Source organism: Syngnathoides biaculeatus, chromosome 6, assembly GCF_019802595.1.
Source record: "Syngnathoides biaculeatus isolate LvHL_M chromosome 6, ASM1980259v1, whole genome shotgun sequence".
NCBI lineage: Eukaryota > Metazoa > Chordata > Actinopteri > Syngnathiformes > Syngnathidae > Syngnathoides > Syngnathoides biaculeatus.
Window position 1 is genome coordinate 22,393,678 of NC_084645.1, and position 20,849 is coordinate 22,414,526.

The 20,849-nt window shown below is 43.5% G+C and overlaps 1 protein-coding gene and 1 long non-coding RNA gene across 8 annotated transcripts in view; one reads left to right on the forward strand and one right to left on the reverse strand.

Annotated features, from left to right (window-relative positions):
• sema3e (sema domain, immunoglobulin domain (Ig), short basic domain, secreted, (semaphorin) 3E) overlaps nucleotides 1-15,207 on the reverse strand; it is a 33,695-nt gene extending 18,488 nt beyond the window's left edge. Inside the window, exon 1 of one of the 2 annotated variants that reach the window (XM_061822745.1) lies at nucleotides 14,437-15,207. In XM_061822745.1, the coding sequence (XP_061678729.1) occupies nucleotides 14,437-14,575 (139 nt within the window). In that variant the 5' untranslated portion in view covers nucleotides 14,576-15,207. The remainder of the gene's footprint in view (nucleotides 1-14,436) is intronic. The other variant, XM_061822744.1, reaches the window with a different exon arrangement.
• The window catches only part of LOC133502210 (uncharacterized), a 186,620-nt gene that overhangs the window by 6,203 nt on the left and 159,568 nt on the right, over nucleotides 1-20,849 (forward strand). Inside the window, exons 3-4 of one of the 6 annotated variants that reach the window (XR_009795395.1) lie at nucleotides 11,967-12,063; nucleotides 12,167-12,239. The exons of the other annotated variants lie outside the window; for them this stretch is intronic. This is a non-coding gene — a long non-coding RNA (uncharacterized LOC133502210). The remainder of the gene's footprint in view (nucleotides 1-11,966; nucleotides 12,064-12,166; nucleotides 12,240-20,849) is intronic. 6 annotated transcript variants of the gene reach the window in all.

Sequence of the window (20,849 nt, forward strand, 5' to 3'; positions counted from 1 at the left end):
TAAATGCTCTCGGTTAATATTTAATATCGTCGCTTCTGCTGCAGGTTGCTCTATTGATGAAGCCGAATTGAGTTTATTGTGACAACTATTGATAATAGCTATCTGTGAAGCAACTTCCCTGCGGACTTTTTTGGGATGGCGTTGCCTTCCTACCCAGGCACTGTAACTTGAATTTGTACACAAGTCACAACACGCTGTAGTCTTGTAGTAATCTCTCCTAGCGCAGCAGTAAAGTACAGTCTTAATAATGGAAAACACTTGTACAACATGAATATTAAAGTGATTAGATTTGGGATGTGATGATGGATGTACATACTACCGTATTTTCCGCGCTATAAGGCGCACCACATTATAAGGCGGAACTCCAATGAATGGCATATTTTAAAACTTTTTCCACATATAAGGCGCACTACATTATAAGGCGCACCTCCAATGAATGGCATATTTTAAAACGTTTTCCATATTTAAGGCGCACCACGTTATAAGGTGCATAGAATAGATGTAACAGTAGAGGCTGGGGTTACGTTATGCATCCGTTAGATGGGCTGCGCAAAAGGCTCAATATTGATCTATATATAAGGCGCACCTGATTATAAGGCGCACCGTCAGCTTTTGAGAAAATTAAAGGCTGCAGGTGCGCCTTATAGTGTGGAAAATACGGTATAGCCCATTGTAAACATGCATTCCCTCTTAAACATTTTTCAAAATCTTATATTGCACCTAATCTTTTATTGTTATCGCCTTTTTATATGTGGTTCACGAAAACCGAAATGGGAGGGATATCATTCGCTTGTAGATAAACACCGCAATTCCGAGATGTATGATAGGATTGTCTGAGTCATATGCGCGCATATTGTCCCACGTGTTTTTAATTCATCTCCCAAACGAATGGCCGAGAGCAACAACGGAGGGCTTTCTTTTAATCTCATCACTTCCTCCCATGTGGCAAGCCTTCCTTTTGCCGTCTTAAACTTTAAGTGTGTCACCTCGTGCATCAAGTCTGCCAGTTATACAGCTAAAAATGCCAGCTCTGCAGTTTCCCGGGGGGGGGGGGCGTTTAAGGTTCTCTGAAGGTTCAAATATATTTGGTGCATTTGTGTAGAGCAGAGTTTTCCCAAACTTGGAGTCACACTCAAGAATTAGTTGTCTATCATTTACTGTCAAAAGCAATTTTGCTGATCATGTATGTTGTAGATATGTTTGTCGGTGTTCTTTAAAATTATGCCAAGAGGCTATTTGAGATATTTTTGCAAATTTTGGATGGAAATGAGCATACACATGCGAGAACACTCCCAACTGCATACGTTCAGCAGAGATCTGCGCCCGTGTTCAGTATGCACACAAGTGGACGCACACAAACGTGCGACTGACGACGTGATTGAGCCGACAGGCTTTTCCGCTAAACCTGCTCGCCATGTGCCGCGTGAGCCCAGGGTTCGAATCGGCGGAAACCCCTTACAAAAGCTTTAAGGGCGAAGTGATTGAAAAATAGTTAATATTGAATCCGGTGTGCTTCCCGTGAGTTTCAACGGCTCTGTGTCTACAAAAGAGGAAAAAGAAAAAAAGCGTTTATTGTTCTGGAAATGTCTGAACCAGGTGTTCTTGTTGGGGGGAAAAAAAAAAAATGGTGACCTGGTGTGTGTTAAATTTTGAATGGTTTACACGGGCAACAAGGGGTTTGAGTTAAGTAATTGGCAATCCTGACACCAGACCTAAGTGAATGGGATTTAATTACTTCCATTCCTGTAGGAGTGCATGTTGAGCAGTTTTACTTACACACAAAAAAAACAAAAAAATGTCGGCCCTGTTGGAGCTTTTTTTGAGTGAGGTGAGAAGTTCACATCGCAACACAGCGTAGGATAATACAAAATGTTGCGAAGACTAATTATCACTATTACAGCTGAAACGAACTTGAATAAAATGATTCCAAAAAAGTTATAGCAGAATTTCCATTGAAGCTGGGAGCAGCGATGATTTTGTGTAGAAATAAGTCATGTCGATTAAAAAAAACAAAACAGCAAAACAATCCATTTATTGATATTGTCCAACTCCCAGAATCAGAATCAGGTTTAATGGCCAAGTATGTAATAACACACGAGAAATTTTTTCTCCGACATTCAGCACTCTTATTACCAAACTGTCTGATATACATTGGATCAGATTTCAAATTTGAAAAATGAGCAAGGTTTGGCCACTGCCAAGAGGTGCAAGCATTTAAGTTTGAGTTTTTGTCACTGGCATTTGCCAGTTCGTTGCCTTGTGTTAGTGAGTTGCATTCACTGCCTGTGGGACTCTCCGGTTCTACACGTAAGTTAGAGTAACCCTAGTCACAGCGATTCTGTGCCCTTTTGTTTGATCCTTTCCTGTTGAGTTTTTGAGTTTCCCCCATAGTCATCAGACCTTGCTGCCTGTGTTTTGGATCCAGCCTAGCCTAGCGTTTCTGTGGCTCTCCCTTGTCAGACTACCCATTTTCCGGAATAAACTTCATTGAACATTATGCCCCTGCCTCGAAGTCCTGCATTTGGGTTTGCTCCCGCACCGGAGGTTCATGACAGAACCATATAGAACCCCAAGAACATGAACTATACTATAGGTGCAAAAGCGCCCCAACATATTTCACCTTGACTGGAGCTGCCTCACACATCTGCCAGATGTGATTTAAAATCATTACATTGCTCTGCTGACCTAGAACAATAATCCATATAAGTTTTCACAAAACGAGTTTAGAAGCGTTAAGTACTGAAAAGTATCATCTTGAGGTGCTGTGCTCAGACTAAATAGTTCACTTATGTGGCCCACAACAATGTCGAACTTTGTTCGAGGTCTTGCTACCTGCTGTGGTTGCAGAGGCTAATTGCTGGATTTGCTTTCCTACCGTCTGTATATTTTAGCAAAACGTGATCACAGAAAATGATGCGGGCAGCATTTATCCCATTTTCTCGTTTCAATCAGTGCACAATCCCACCCCCGTTTGTTTAAAATAGGATTAGGTATCCGCAGAGGAGTGGGTGAGTGCGAGTAGTACTTTGTTGCCATTAAGGTAGACATGTTGAAATAACAAGAACTGTTTGTTTGAGTAGCATTGGGTCTGGAATTGCTAGGTGCTAGCGACCGAGGTGCTGTGCGGTGCGAGTAGTCATACATGCTCCCTGTAATTATCTAATCAGCACACATGCAGACTCACATCTCCCCTCGGTCGGTTCTCAGTTCGACAGAACTTGGCACGAAGCCTGCATTCCATTCTGATGCTTGGGTGTCAGTCTGGCTCACAAAACAAGGAACTCATTTTTGACGCGCACTGAAAATCTGTTAGCACTTATTTAGATGACAGACGTTGACGGCTATTTAAAGTGATGACGTAAACGGCGCGCATGCCGCGTGCTAATCCACGTCTCACTTGTCTTTTTTGATAACACGAGGGACAACTGCCCTTGAGAAATTGGAATAGGAAATAATCGCAGAAAAGTGGAAGGAAGAATGAGGACAGGAGGCATGGAAGTAAAAGAGGAAACAAAGGAAGTTAGAGAAAGACGAGAATAATGAAATGGCAGTTAAAGGTACCCTAACAAAGGAAGGAAGGTTGGTGTTATTTGACAATCAAGGAAAGGACAAAAAAAAAATTGCAAAGAAACTTTGTAAGGAAATGAGGATGGTCGATACACTAAAATATAATGGAGGAAAATAACTAGATTGAAGTTGTCATCATTGGTGTTGGGGCAACAAAGCATTGTTCAAGTGTATTAGTCTGACAGGTTCTGAAAATAAAGTGTTCTAAGCCTTGTGGTCCTTCACCAGATGCTCTGAAGCCTCCTGCCTGAGGTAAGCGGATAGAAGAGTGTGTGTGATGGACGTGGTGAGTTTTGGATAATGCAGCGAGCCCTTTTTCATTTCCGGGTGGTGAAGATGTCTAGTGTTGGGGAAGCTGCCCCCCCACAACATATATATATATAAGGGAGCCATTACCAGCCTTCGATGTGTAATGTTTCCAGTTATGATTGACATCCAACAAAATCTATATCGATTTGTGAAGTTAGGTCAGCTTCAAAAATAATTTGACGCAAAAACGTCTGCCTCAGAGCTCAGCCCGGACTGCCCTGGAAACCACGTTTCACACGGACATTTATCGTAGATGAACGCAGTGTTGGACCGCTTAGAAACTTTGCCAAATACAACAAATGACACTGTGAGATGGGTAAGGTGCATATAACATAATTTATGAATGAGCTGAATGGTGGCTAGTGTTTTTTTTTTTTTTTTTAGCTAAAACGGTATTCACTAGCATGCTCATCATAATTGCAATAGCTAACTATTTAGCATTTTGCTGTCTCATATTCTGTACACCAAATCTATACCATAAACTCAGTACCGACAGCCTTATGCAGTTAGCATCAAAGGACATGCCTCATAAATGAGAATAAAATGCACGTTGGTGATTAAGGGCTTTGGGAATTATTGAACGAATTATCAATGGATAGATTTCCAATGACGTCACCACAGTCCTTAGACCAAATGGATAAATTAACGATCGGGAAAAAAAAATTCACGCTTCACCTGCGTCGTCTGACCTGGATGACACAGAAGGTGGCGCCATTGGAAACCTATCCACGGGAGAATCAATTTGAAAACGATTTAATTGTGACAGCCCTAATTGCAAGATAAATAATTTGGTGGAAAAGTAGGAAAGAGGTCAGAAGGATGGAAGGAAGATATCAATGAACTATGGAACGAAGACCAGCATAACCAAATACAAAATAAATGCTTCCTTTCTAAAAAAAATCCTGTCCAAATAGTTTTTTTTTAACGGTTTAACTTATTACTATGATTAACCTGACTGCATGCGTATTATAAAGCACAACAGGTGTGAGCTCCAATCACGCTAGTCGGTCTCCTGTCATTACGCAGCTGTAGCCGCGGCTTGAACCGATAAAAAGGCAACGAGGGGGATTTTCGCATCTCGTCTCGCTGCTCTTCCTCCTCAAACTTTTGTTTCCTGTCATCCAAAGCCAGCCAGGACTTTCTTTGCCACTAGCTACAGATGTGAGAGGAGGCGGAGGAGGGTGTTCCTCCGTTGGCCGAGATCACGCATCAAATGGAAAACCTGCAGAAAAAGCCTCCCCCGCCCCCGAGGCGGAATCTTTCATCTGATACACGGTGAAAGGAGGTGGCGGGCTATAGATTCGGCGCTCTGCGGTCCCGGTAAACATTTGCATTCGTCTGGAGTCTGCGTGGAAACACTGAGACTAACTACAATGCGTTTGCCAGCGTGAGACCTATTTTTTCACTCGCACGTCGCTAAGCAGAGGGATTTGAGTTGCACGAACCAGATCATGAAAAAAAAAAAAAAAATCAAAAAAACTTTTACTCGTCATTCCATCCACTTGGAAGCTTGTGTTTTGTACCAGAAGTAAAACCGGCAGAGTTTTCTCACTAACTGAACGTCTGCTAAAAGACAAACAGCTCTATTAAAGGTTGCAAACAGACCAACTGAAGGAATGAGTCTGCTGTCCTTGTGGTCTTCAGTGTTACTGTGGTGTCCCACAGGGAGCGGGGTGGGGTCAGGAGGTCTAGGGTGTGTTGCCTTTATCGCAAACAACCTTGTGCTCAAGATCCCCCCCCGTGCACGTGGTGGTGGGGTGATGTCACTTTGTTAAGATGGGTTCCACATGGCGGGTGAGAGAGGGAGCGCATCACCCACATCGTTGTCACATTTTTCAAAGACAGTTGAAGCAAATCTCAGCTTCTCCTCGTCACTTGCGCTGAATGTCAGCGTTCAGGCCAGGACGTGGATTTTAGTACAACGATCTTCGCCGTTTAGGTTCCTCTCGATTTCTAACAATGTGTTGCAAGGCGACGTTAAATGTTTTCAACAAAGTGCCAGAACCAATATTTCACACTGTGCTGATGATAAACTTAGCCCAAAAAAACAATAAAGTAGCATGTGTGATTTTAAGATTTAGTTGCATATTTAATGTATATATATCTCGTTGTATGATGTTTAGTGACAACAATTGGCATTCTATTCTTCTAATCTATAACATGATAATTGAATTGATAAGTGAATGGAATGGTAATTAGCATTTTTTTATTTAACCTTAAATCTTAAATACTAGCATGGTAGTGCTAATTGCGCTTGCTAGCCATTTAGCATTTGGTTGTCTCAAGTTCTATACACCCAATTTATAATATACATTCAGTCCCAACGTATGCACTCTTCGGATAGAACTGCATCCCTTCTTCTTCTTCTTGTCCTTTCGGCTTGTCCCGTTAGGGGTCGCCACAGCGTGTCATCTTAGATGAATGCATATTTGTTTGGCACAGTTTTACACCAGATGCTCTTCCTGACGCAACCCCATCTGCATTTAGCCAGGGAGAATCTTACAGGACCTGGTATTCCCAGGCGGTCCCCCATCCAAGTAGTAACCAGCGCCAAACCCGCTTAGCTTCCGAGATCTGACAAGATCGGGCGTTCTCAAGGTAGCATGGCTGTATGCTATCGAACTGCATCCCTCATAAATGAAAATAAAATGCATATTACTGGTTTAAAATGAAAAAATTGCTATATTGGGGGAGGGATGATTGTTCAATTTGATCAGTAGAAGAATACATTTTAAAACGGTGTATTATGGCATTTCTAAATCAAGCCATTTTGAAGTTTAACCAATCCAAGTTTGACGTGCATGCAGCATTTAACTCGTCGTCACCATTTAAAGTCCATGGAACAAAGTGAATGTGGGGAAAGTCTGGTACATGTGGAAGACGTTTCTGGCAGTCGGTCACTTGTAGTTTTCTACTAATGCTTCATTATGTGAGGTCAAAATTGGTACATTTTGTCTGATATCATGCTGGGCTAAGGCTAACACCTGCATTGCATCACGTGACCAGCGCAGCACCCGTCAAAAAAAGTTCAGCATTTTAACGACGATTGGCCTGTTTTAGTCACAAACTGTGACTTATGCCCCCACCTTCTTTATCGATTATGCAGCATCAATAAATGTTTCATCTGGTCGTTTAGGCTTATTTGTTCATGAAGGCACACTTCCACGGTCGCCATTGTTGCTCCTTTGTTCCTTGTGACGGGATGGAAAGTAAAAACAGCAATTGGAAATGACCAAAATGTGGTGAGGAAATCTCACCCTGTGGCGTCCTCGCGAATAGCAGCTGTAGCGAAACCTCTGACTTGGAGAAGAACTGCAACACTTTTTCAAAACTGCGTGGGCGGGTTGCGCTGGAGCATAAAGGCGAACTACGCGCAAGAGAGCCGCAGTGACGTCAGCACGGTCGGTTTTCATGTTCTTGGTGGAGCCATTTTGTGTCCCTTAACCGGGAGTTATTGCTCAGACCCTCTTCAGTGCCAAAAAGTACAAATTTGAGGGTACCGGCAATTACATCCCTGAAGGTACAACAACATAATCTTTTTCGAAGCCCATATGTACCCTGTGAGGTCGTATCTGACACACCACGGTCCTTATTGTTTTGTTTTTTCTCACGGGGAAAAGGTCATATGGAACATTGGAGCTGCACCAGCTGCCTCCCGCCCTGACGCCTGATTAATGAGCACACGTACACGGTGGGAGGGCGACTATTCGGAGATATACGCAGACAAAATGAGGTGGAGAGATGAAAACCCGGGGAGAGTGTACGTTGAAGATATCGTTTTTCCTTCTCTGACCTAGAAAGTGTGATTCACCCCCATCAATGTCAGAGTTCCGTTTTTCCACAAGGTCCATCCAGTGTCATGTTTGAACTCCTTCTTACATTCAAGTTAATTGGGCTTCTCACTTCAACTTTTTTTTTTTTTTTTGATGAAACACACTGGTTTTCCCCTTCTTTGGAGTAAAGTAAAAGCCCCATCACTTTTCAGTGAAGTGTCATTTTGTCGGCACTGGTGGCTCTGAAATTACAGCTCAGCTGTGAAGTCTTTATTACACTATAATTGCTCCCTGACTAATCACTAATCTCAGCCCATTTTCACCAAGTATAGTTGCTTAGTCTGCTTGATGACACGGCATGCGGATTTGAACTTGAACGATAAACTGCGCTCAGGGTACGAGACCTTGTCCAAACTATTTGTGACGTGCCAACATGATTCTGCTGAGAATTACATTTTTGAGCATTGTAAGAGGTTAATTTCAAGGCAGGACATTGCAAATTGCTGTTGCCATGGTAGCGTGGACATCCATTTATTGTGTGTCTCTAAGGTTGGGCGTGCTTTTTGTCTCTGCTCATCTGGTCGGCAATCCCCTGCTTTACAGTCCAATGCAGTGCAGTCCAGTATATCTCAAGGCAGTTAGATTGAAATGAAATTACCAAACCTTCATCAGCATAACTAATTCAGTCATAGGCAGTGTGTAAATTGCTGCGTTCGACTAACTGGGGCTCACATCCCACCATTCACTCGCGTTCTCTGACACATGGTCCCTATGAAACGTTTCATTACCATCGCAATTTATGACTATTTTGCAAAAAAATAATAATAAAAAAGACTTCTGTAGTCCGGAAAACTGTTAAAATGCTGATCTAGTATAGAGTACAGAGCTACGGAGCAGTTTAAGGGACATTGAAAAAAAAAAAAAAAAACTGGTTTCTCATTGTAATGAGTAAGTTACTCATTACAATGAGAAACAGGTTAGTTTTTTTTTTTTTTTTTTCAATGTCTCTTTCAGGGCTCCGTCATAGAGACATCAAAACTACAACAAAAATCATTTTTGTTCTATAGAATTAATCTGCACTAAATTTTGAATTAAGGAGTGTAATAAGATAAAGCATTTGAGATGCGTTGTTTGCTGCACCGTAAAACGTTAGTGAACCTCTGCTCTAAATTCAGCTTGGAATCTTGGCTGTTTACCCGGGACGGCGTTTGATTGAAGGAGAAACTTGGAATGTCTCCCGTTTTTATGCTTATCTGAAATGAATCTGTATAAAACACACTGTGTGGAGTGGAGAGTGGAGAAAACTGTGAATGCGAACATGAAGGCATGCAAATATTTGACTCCTTAGAAGGTCGTCCAAGACTGATATGCAGATTAACCTTGAGGAATTCATGTGCAGAAGTCGGCAGAAAATTGATATGACTCCTATTGATCCAAGCGGGTTAAGCATACAAGGTTTCAGCACTCTTCCAGGATATCACAAATAGTTTCAGGGTATTGAATTAATTGCAAATGGACTGTTCTAGTTGTCCAAAAAGACTTTTCACCTCTTGTCCGAGCGGGCTTCATCAGTTCATGCACGCGTGCCGGATAGGACGGCTCGAGCTTGGGTATTGCTTTGGAAAGCAATCTACAGTCACGAAACGGTATCACTCTCAGGGAGGCAGAACGATATTCAAGATGCATTGGAGACGGCTGTTCCGCCTGCCAATAACAGTCTTTTGGGTGGAATCATCTTTAATACTCTATTGGATTGTAACAACGGTTGTGGAAGCAGGTGTTGTTTACTTGTTCAACGCTAAATTGATTGAGTCTCTTTCTGGTATTGTACGTGGGAGCTGCAGTCGGTGGCCTTTCTTGCGGATCCCCTGTGACCGAGCACATCAGCATATCCATGATTTAGATATTTCCATCCCATTAGCCCTGTCCATCACTCGCCGAGATGGATCCGGTTACTTCCGCGCCGTTATGACAGCACGTGTTATTGTAATATTTTTCTATACGTCGAGGGAGAGCATTTGAATCCGTTTCAATGTGCTCCTTGAACCGCATCCAAGCCACCAGCTTGTGAAAAACTCAAGTCTGCTCTCCCTGCGTACCACTGGGATTTTTTTTACACATGGGGAAAATATACAGAAGCCATCCACTTACAGACTGCAACATTGAGCAAGGGAACTATTAAAAAAAAGAAGGGGAAAAAAAACCATCCCTCGCTATGATGCAACGAAGTTCTGCATACACAACAACTCCATTACTGACACAATAGATTTAGTTCAATGTGTGGTCACGGATGACTACATTCTATTATACCAGCTCTTGAATAAGATCTCATTAAATTGTGAAAATGTTCACGTTTTGCTCAGCGACTGTATGTTTTTGTTTCATTATTATCATCTCATTATTTGGGTGCTTTAACAAAGTGCATGTTTCTTACAGCAGATATCGATCACTAATCCTGTATTATTAGTATTATAAAACTTGCATGTCCGTTTCCCTTTTAGACGTTCACAGGAACACATTTTTGGCACCGAGGATTAAATGTACTTTCATAATTCATACTATGCATTCTTTTGCACTTAGACGTTACGATGCCAACATGAATTTGAAGAATGAAAATGTGTCGCTAATCCAGATGAATATTTGAATTTGATTCTTTAATGGCACTGAGCAAAATGCTTCGGTAGTACTGAGTATCAAAATCTGCCTTTCGGTACCAAGTTGCGTACCTGGAGATTAATCATGTAATCAAGATCTGCTCATGCTGTCTGTGATTGTTTGTTACATGTGGTTGCGGCACGCAGGAAAAATACATTCCCTTATATGTAATAATTTAAAAAAAAAAAAAAAAAAAAAAAAACTGTTGCTAAGGCCAGCAGCACAATCCCCTGAAATGTCTGACCGTGCATGGTATCAATTTACCGGGAAGGCAAAAGTTGATCCGTGTTTAACTGCAAGAGGATCAGACCGTAGCCGTCCGCCTGTGGACTTCACAGAACCAGAGCGGCTCCGTTTCATCTGAGACTTCCTGGGATCGAGCTGTGTCTGGGATATCGACAGGTAAGTTTGCAAATCTGGCCCAACTTCTTTTTGTTCACCTAACATGAATATAACTCAATATGTGCATCTTGCAGTGAGTTAAACTGGAATTTACGTGATGTTATCTTTGAATATGTGTGTAGATTATTTTATTTTTATTTTTTTGACTATATACAATAGCTAGCTGAGTCAAAAGCAAACTAAAATGTGTCAAGAACAGATGGAACATTCAAACGTTTCTTTTTGTGAGAACTGATATCTGTCCATCTTATTTTCTGAGATGCTGATCCTCACGGGGGGCGCAGGAGTGCTGGAGCCAATCCCAATTTTCATCGGGCAGGAGGCCGGGCACACCCTGAACTGGTTGCCAGCCAATCGCAGGGCACATGGAGACAGACAGCAGTCGTACTCAGAATCACTCTTAGGGGCAATTTAGAGTGTCCAATTAATGTTGCATGTTTTTGGGATGTGGGAGGAAACCGGAGTGCCCAGAGAAAACCCACACGAGGACGGGGAGAACATCTAAACTCCAATCAGGTGGGGCAGGGATTTTAACAGAACTGCGAGGCCAACGCTCCACAGCTGCGGCATTGTGCCGGCTAGAACTGATATGAAATTGGTATCGATAAAAGCATAATTCGGGTACTATTATCAAAGTGATGGTCTTGATACCGGTATTGGAAACCTTCGATTGACGCTTAGCCGTCATCACCGTGTGGCAAAAGAATCCATGTGTGGTTAACACCATACTGACTGTTTTTCATGCGTTTATTGTCATTTTTACTGTACCACGCCTTTAATCTGTTGGACTGCGGCACGTTCCGAGTTGTATATAAATTTGGGATAGGTCGCCACCATAGAAAAGTAGATGCCCTCTACTGTCTTGTTACAATAAAAGGAATAAAACAATAGTTTTTGTGTTTGGATTTCATACATGAAATATGTACTGCTTTTACTTGTAATGCACTCAATTGTTTCAGTGGATATCTCAGTCTGTCCAAAAGAACTACCTCGCCTGAGTTGAGTGTCTTTAATATTTTAAAAACAGGACGCAACGTTGGAAAAAAAACAAACCAAAAAAAAAAAACCATTCCAATAAAAGGAACTGTACTTGCTCGCACAGCCTCGTTTGTGTCAAAGGATAACTATGGATGATAACCTTTGGGAAGGTCAAGTTAGCAAGTTTACACCTTCTGTAGAAGCTCACCATGAAATTTTAACACTTGGAAGTTTGATTTTTAAGGTGCGGATGGATAATAAACTGTCTTCCTTGTTTTTCAGCCCGATTCAAAACATCTTACTCATACCTTTTTACGCGTGCAGCCCAGATGAATACTGCTACACAGATGTAACTGCTGACCCACAAATTTTATAAAAGGTCCACCAGCACCGTGTTTATAAGTTATTGACCGTTCAAATTCCACACCTATATCCAACCATGACTAACAGGCTTATGTGGAATTACCACTCTGTTGCTATAGAGATCAAAGAAATGTGTGAGAAAATGACAGTTTACTCTGCAGAGATAAATCCCTTCATCAGCAACATCACCAGGTAAAGCCCACCTTTTCTCTTCTTATTAATACATATAACAAAGTATCTGATCGTGGAATTAGAAGACAGTCACATTGTGGATTCTTGGCCACTGCAGCGCCATAAACCCAACAAGGGAGCCAGTCTCTCGCAGAACCGAGGGCTTCAAATGTGCACAAGTCGCAGACTTTGCATGTTGGGATAGGCATAAATCTTTTGCGAACATCTCACGATGACAAAATAGAATTTCTATTCACGTTAAAAAAAAAAAAAAAAAAAAAAAAAAACAAAACTAAAAATGGCGCCTCTAGTTTTGACTCAATGCAGACAAAGATTTTACTTTAGTGTCCCTGTGACTTATTTGATCTTCTGTTAGGAGTGAAGTACTGGACCACTTTACTGCTCAACTTACTGGAGTAATTAGGTCAGTGCAGCGGGTAAAGTAAAAATCTTCAACTTTGTGAGAACAGAAAAAGCCTTGCAAGGAAATTGGGCCGGGCTTTGATGTAGTCCAGCAATTATTACAGGAATTTCCCAACATTTTTCGATGGGCCACTTTTCAAGCTTTTGGAAGTCCTTCCAACTGGAATCCCATAGTGCAAAAAGGGGATGGCAAAATTCTTCTAAATTTCACCAAAACAATAGTTGTACGGTACTTAACAAAAGTAAGGTTCTGAATTGACAGCATTGGGAACTGTCGGAATATTTCTTGTATATGACTATATTATATTGAATGACTTCCACTGAAATGAGAGAAGGGAATTTCCTCGTCCTCATTTATTCCTCATTCATAATGGTCAAATGTCGCCAACTCACTGTAACCAAAAGTCTGCTGCAACACTTTATGATACCCGACGGTCTCTCAGGCAAACGGGGACTGAGCCCAAATTTCCGTGACTACAGTAATTGAAGCCGCGCTAAGATTAAAACTATGAGCCCAAAAGACTAAAGCACTTCAAACACAAACATCTTCATGCATTCTTGTACCTTTTGAAAATTACAGTAGAGTAAATACCGTAAAGAAGAATAGTTTGGCGAAACCTTCATGAGCTAAAGCTGGTACGGGCAGCGCCGTCCAGCAACTCCTGCAGATCGTCAATCACAAGTCTCGCGATCGCTGATCATTTGTTGTCTCCATTAAAGAGATGCTATACAATGCAATTAATCAGTATTTGAGACAGTATTTCACCATAAAATGTATATTTTTGCAAATGAAGCGGTACCTCTACTGACGAACGTCTCTCGTAACGAGAAATTCACCTTATGAAATGCCTCCTCGGAAAAATGTTGTATATGAAGAAAAATTCAGGATATGAAACGAAAAAAATAAACGCTGGATTCGCATCGCCCCAAATTCCACCAAACGTAAACATCCTTATCTTGGTTTGTGTGGCACGATAGCGCTACGCTCCCATTGACTATCGCTGTAGCATATTCATGGCATCCCATCCACTAGGAGCGACATCAATGTTTACCCATGATTCATATCCTGTATCCTGGTTAGCGTGGGATAATAGAACTGCTCTCCCATTGGCCACAGCCGTGGCACCTTCCTGGGATCCCATTGGCTAGGAGGGATGTCATGATGCTTTTGTTTCCCTTGGACAGTCACGTGTCATGCTATCACAAGCTAGCGCACATTGGAAAAGTAAAATCCTTTTGTGAGTGTTTTGTTTGTGTTTTTGGAAGCTTATTCATCTTTCTTCACCATGGGCCCCAAGAAACCTTTGTGGAATTAAGTTTGGATTGGAGCGGATTAGGCTATTCACATGTAAAAAGCGCTTCTACTTGTGAAAAATTCATGTTTCAAAACAAATTTCGGAATGAATGAATTTGATAAGTAGAGGTACCTCTGTAAATATTTCTGGAAAAACTGAAGATCCCCCCCCCCAAAAAAAAAAAAAAAAAAACAAACAAGCTGAGATTAGGTGAATTGGTGAATATTGAACCAAGAACATGCAAGGTTACAATTCTTGAAACGGAATATTACAGAATGCAGTGGATTTGCAAATGAGGGCGTAATCTGGGAAAAGGTACTGATGACTGTTAGTTTCTGTTTCCCGGTTTTTGTCCATTTTGGCACAGACACAGGGCGAACAGCTCATTTTAAACATTGATCCACTTCAGGAACATTATGTGCCATTTGTTTGATCATCTCTGCCACTTTGCCAACAGACAACAAGGCACACTACTAGACACCACACTCCACATTTCTTACCTTTGTGTGAGAGGCGTATTCTGGGATAAACACTGTTTGCCGTCTCAACCGTGCTCAAAAACAAATACGATATCATCAGTGCCAAAAAGCTGGTCCTCAAGCAGTCCTCCATCCTCTTAGGAACAAGCTCCACATTCATCTTAAAAAAAAAAATAAAGCCTGCAAGGGACGCCCAACACGAGCATCAGTGGAAAGACCGTTTTCCCCTGAGCTAGACGATTAATAATCTTGGCGTAAACTATGCAAAAGGAGCATTCTTGAGCGTAACTGTCCATTTATGGATCATCATCGTTGCTCGCGCCACTTCCTCCCAGTCTCCTTGCTCCCTAAAAGCAGTCCGCTAGTAGCCGCATCCACCCACAAGCTTGGTGGACAGCGCTGACTATTATTCTCGCTTGCTCTTAGTAAGCGGGGAGAAGACCGGTCCAGTTGCTGCCTTCACGCTGCAGTACCCACTGCTCTCCATATGTTGGTCCTTCTGTTTGTCTGCATGTTGAGTAGGCTGCGTTCTTTCTCACTCCAAAGCGAGCAGTAGGAAAAAAAAAAAAAGAAGAATCCCACACACGTGATCAATAAAATCACTTCACATTAGTCTTTCCCAGCAGGCAGGAAGCGTTGTAGTGCGTCTACTCCACTTGAGTCCTCTGGAGTCAGTCATTCTCTGGACGGGAGCCCAGGAGAACGCCTCAGCGGGAGAGGGGAGGAGCGGGGAGCCTCGCGCCTGGCGTGCGCTCGCTGTGTACAAGGCAGGAACGTGAAGCTTGTAAAAGCTCTGCCCAAACAGGAAGGGAGGATCCCGAAACCTCACCTCTAAAGTGAGTCAGTAAAGATGATTGCGCAGACCGCTACCGATCTGGCCGGGCGCCATCGTACGTGTGCTCGGTAATGACCAACTTTGCTGTTCAAAGGCTGGAAATATCTGCCCGGAACCTCTTGCGAACTGTTTGAAGGGGTCCCTGTCGCTCGGGGGCAACCGGTTTAAGCGAGGCCGTTTCATCCCCGTGAGGAGCTGCCCTTTGAGGAACGCCGCCAGGTTCTCTCCTTTCACCGCCACCTTTTCACACTCTGGCCACAGGGCTCAGCCGGCCGGCATTGTCGCTTGCCGCGTTTTTTCTGTCTTGTCCTCATTGTGTTGCCACAATTAGCACAGTTGCCGTTGAATTTCACGTGGAAGGTGATCTCGTGGCGAGGATCTGGCGCTCGATTTCTTTGTTCTCCCACTTTGTTTTATTTCTAAACCCAAGAGTTTGGTTTTGTTACTCTTTTTTTAAAAATCTCTTTTGCAGCTTCTTTTAAGTATTAACAGGAGTCGCTTGTCCCATGACGAGGAACACCCGACTTCCAAATATCCAAACGTGTTGAAACATCCATCCTTCCATTTTCTTTACCCCTCATCCTCACGGTGTTGACAATTTTACACTTGTTTGACGTGACGAAATGTCAATATTTATGATTCTAACAGAGAACCTTGCCTTGTAGGCTTTAAATCTACTAAATGAATTCATCTAAAGCCTTCCAGTTCTTGCCCTATATGAACTTTGTTGTTTTGGCAGTGTTTGGATTGAGCTGGGCGATATGGCCTTAAAATATCAGATGTGATTTTCTATTTCATTCGAGAGACCCCCTTTCCATTAGGGAAAAAGAAAAAACCTCAAAGGATTTTGTTAAAATTAAAGTTTACTCTGTGGTTCCACGACTTCTCCCGGAACCAAGCACAGGCCATATACTTTTGTTCAACAGTGTAATGAATCTAACACAAATGTTCTCGATAGGATTGTGGAACAACAAAAGCGTCCCTGAAAACTGACATTGTTTGTATCTCTGAAAATATATTAAAAAAATACACTCCATACGTAGAAATATACTGTCGAGATGGATAATAAGCCCGTCTGCAACTTGAAGTGACGATCCAGACATCCAATTGGGAGCGCCGTGACATCCCGCCCAAGACATCTGTTTTCTCTTGACAATTCTTTTTCATACCTTCACGGTGACACCAACATGAAGTCATGTTAATCACTCTCGTGCAAAGTATTTCATGGATGTGGAAGGAAGAAAAACTCCCTCAGTTTCTTGGATAATGTTACGGTCTGAAACATTTCCCAGTCTTCGCTCATGACATTGGTTAGCAATTTTGGAGCGCATCCTCCAAAAATAATGACTTCAATGAGTTTTTTTTTTCTTTTTTTTTTTTTTAGGAGTTTGACTGCTTCAGATGGAGGTAGATGCAATGCGTTGGGAGTATTACGTTTCAGCTAGAAGTATAAATTGAGACAAGCCTGGATCGTGAAATTGCAATTGACGGCATTAGCTGTAGCAGCTGCAGCCCGGCCCCACGCACCAATGTGGGGGATCTGGTGGCTTCGACTCCCACGTTGCACCTGTTCCCCGGAGAACAGAAGGACTTTGTGGGCTCGCAGCATACGCAATCTCTGTTTTTGCCGCTCCCTTGTCGCAATTATAGGCTATCGTCTGCTGGTCAGGGCGAGACAACTGCTCAGTGTCAGGGGAATGTGGCCCGAGCGTGACACACTATCGCCCGTCTGGAGCCGAGGCATTTGCGTCCAGCGCGTGTATTAGCCTTACAACCCGACGAAAGGTGCTCTGCGGGATTTTGCCTAAACCCTCGGACCAGATGAATAGCCATTTAAAGGGGGCTAATGTACATGGCCGGTGGGCTCAGGATCCGTTTACTCCTTCATCCCAGTCTAACAGATCTAATCAGTCTACATTCTACCATAGATGGCAACAGTCCTGTCTGCCACATTTTGCTTCGTAATCCCCCCCGCTCGCTCAGTTTCCACTCCCCACCGCTTGATTTGTGTCAGACTTGTAGTGCTTGTTCCCTTCCATGTAGCACACATTTCTCACCGCAATAATAAAAGAGATAAGCGCTTGGTCATGATGGCCTTGAAATATAATCTTTTTCTTTTCTTTTCCCTTCTTCAGTTACATAAACAAAAACAAATTATGACAGTACTCATGACATACATTACTTGTTGGCTTTCTTTGTTTTGGGGATCTGTTTTATTTGTGTTGTGCTTTAGAATTGTTGCCCTCGCAATTAACTTGCTTCTACTCCTCCACAAAAATATGTCCCTTTTGTCAAAAATGTGTATAAACAAACGCACGTGACTACACAAAATGAGCCATCAAACAGCGTAGCGCGGCTGCTTTGCACGCGTGTCGTCGCGGATCCTCCCCGCACCACGTTAATCTCCTGCTCTTTTTACTTATAGAGTCGTACAAGTGAGGCAAAGCAAAGTCATTTGTGCCGCAAAAGGTTCCAACGTTGCTTTTCGAGCCTATAAATAGGCAGCATGTTGTTGGCAGTGTTCTTCCTCCAGACCTCTTTTTGTGTCATACACAGAACAATATGAAAATTATTCTGCTCAAGTTGTTTATTTGTTACCAGCAATCAATCTCGCTTGTAACCTTTTTGTTCTTTTTCTAATTGTTGTTAAAGGCCAAGTGTCATCCCTGTAAACATTCGAAAATAGATATTGTAATGAAAAATACATATTATTCACTTCAATGTCTATACGAAAAAATAAATGTGAGCGGAGAGCGCGTCATCCATGCGCAAAGTTGCAGAAGTGTCATTCTCCGACATCCAAGTGGTCGCCATATTGGCTGCATCCTCTGTTCGTGACGTCATCCGGACATTCGCCAATGAAAACGCGCGGTGCACCATAACTACGGGAGACTAACACGCCCCTTCTGACACAGAAGCTCTTTTTTTTCGAAAATGAGAACACCACACAACCGAGTGACGTTACCGCGGCGATATTACACAATTGTTTCGAGCCGTATTCAGATGATATGCGATCGTGGCCAAACCGCCTCCTGTCCGATCCACTTCCGCGGTGGAGATGAGCCACCGGCGGCTCATCGCAGCCGGCCGGTGTGGCTCATTTTCGGCGCCGAGCTTGCTTATCACGAAGCTGAGCCGTGCTGCTTTAGGGGGTTGTTCACAGCCGCCGCAGTACACGATGAACAACACCGTCGAGCCGGGGCGCTTCACTGCGTTGTCGCCGAACGCGGCTAAGTGACGCAGAGCCAACCCGTGCAGCTTTAACGGGTTGTTCACAGCCGCCGCAGTATGCGGTGAACAACACCGTCGAGCCGGAGCGCTTTACTGCATTGTCGCCCAACGCGGCCGAGTGAGGCAGAGCCGACCCGTGCTGCTTTAGCGGGTTGTTCACAGCCGCCGCAGTATGCGGTGAACAACACCGTCGAGCCGGAGCGCTTTACTGCATTGTCGCCCAACGCGGCCGAGTGAGGCAGAGCCGACCCGTGCTGCTTATGGGGTTGTTCACAGCCGCCGCAGTACGCAATGAACAACACCGTTGAGCCGGGGTGCTTCACTGCGTTGTAGTCGCACGCGGGTGAGTGCTGCATTGTGAAAGCGTTCTTCAGAGCCACCGCCATCTGGGAGCCCGTGCGTGTCATGATCCTGCCGCTCCAGGACGAGCTGTGCGGGTGTCCGCGCAGGTGCGCTGATTGGAAGGTGCACACCTGCGCCTCATGCAGCCTGATTATGCTGTGGATTTATATGACCGCGATGACAACTGGCCGGCGCCAGTTCGTTGATCTTCATGTCCCGTTCGTCTGCTCCGGTATCCTTGATTGAACCTGTGTGTACCGACCTTCGTCCGTTCTCCGACCAACCTTGTAAGCCTGACTCCTTCGTTACTTCTGCCTGCTTTGATTGTTCTCCTGTGTACCGACTCCTGCCTGCCCGCTCACCTGCTCTCTTCGCCCGACGTCCCAACAACCGCTGCTGCGCCGGACTGCCTGCTCGATCCCCTACCTCTGCATATAATAAACGTGTCTCCTTGCATCTTCCGAGTCGTGCATTTGGGTCCTACTCTCGTTCCGATGGGTCGTGACGGTGCGCTTTGCTGGCGAAGCGATGCAGCAGCCCGACGCCGTCCGACGCGTACATCGACACATTTCATACGGGTATCATTTGTTACGTGATTAGAGACGGATTACGTGGTCCGCCCCAAACAAATTTTTTTTTTAGTAGCTGTATACACACCTACCTGTCATTTGGAATCCACGAAGCTCTCGTCCTCTGCACCCGTGCAATCAATTTTTCATGACGAAACGGGTCTCTTGCAAACTTATGGAGGGTAAATCAATTCTCCAGAGTGTTCAGGCAATGTCCAGCATTGCAATGAGCCGGGATTTTGGCTAACACGAAGGTACAATGAGCTACCTTCCCCGAGGTAAAACTAATGGAAACAAACGAGTCCACTTGAGGGCGGGTCTGTCCTTTACGTCACTTCCTGCTTCTTCTCGAAAACAAATCCTTGAGAGGATTTTCATGGCGGGAGTTACAAAAAGCTGTATATGTCAAATACATGTTTTGTGGTGGGGGAAAAAATGCATGGGTCCATGTCGACTGTCGTTTTTTCATTAATAAAATACTAAAAATCATGCATTTCATGACAGTGGCACTTTAAGATGACTGTGGTTTTGTAACATAGCCCCTCTCTGTTTGCAGCCATTTTGTTGTTGTAAGCTGCGGAAGGAAGCGAAGACATGGATTATGAAGTGTTTTGTTTTTTTTTTTTAAAAGAAAAAAGTTTTACATTTGAATGGAACAATAAGTTTGATGAATCGACCGAGCCCTGGAGGACTTCATTGAGCTCAACGGGATTTTCTGGGGCATTCGCACCACAAGTTCCACTTGCGTACGCACCACTTCATCATAACAGTCCCGATTTGAGGAGTGACCTCATCGAAAGCTCCGTCACCTTTGGGTTTTCAGGCGCTTTAGTCAGCGTGAAAAGCTCCTTTGATTGAGTGCTGCAGTCTGGTGTTTGTTTGGATAGGCCCCGTCCAAATGCCCGCCGGTGTTCCTTTTATGCTGTCCGAACACAGCGAAAATATTTTCGGTCATGTTAATGCTGTGTCAATACACAGAAGCCTCTTACACGGACAGAGACACTCCCCACAGATGCGCCGCGAGTGACTTTCGTGAGGAAATGCGCCGAAAAGAAGAAGGTCTTAAAGCTGGACTGCGAATGGAGCGAGCGCAATTTATGCCGACAAGACTCCTAAAACCGAAAAATGAATCAGGTCTCCTGCGTCTGTACCTCAGCTGGTAGATACGCCGAGCATTTACACAGGTGGCCATCGCATGCGCCTTGAGCGTGGCCCATGACTAGAAACACACTCAGAATTTTAAAGCAACAGGTCGTGATAGTAAAAGCTTGGAAATATGTAGCGCCTTTATCACCACGGCGACCCCCGGAGGGGACTTTAATGGTTTATGATGGATGAGGAGATTGGAATTTTGAAATGTTAGCAATAGCCTTTGTGTCCTGCTAATGCACAGTCTATATTTATTTTTTATTAAATGTTTTGGTATTTGGTTGCTTGGTCAAGCAGAATTGAGGCTC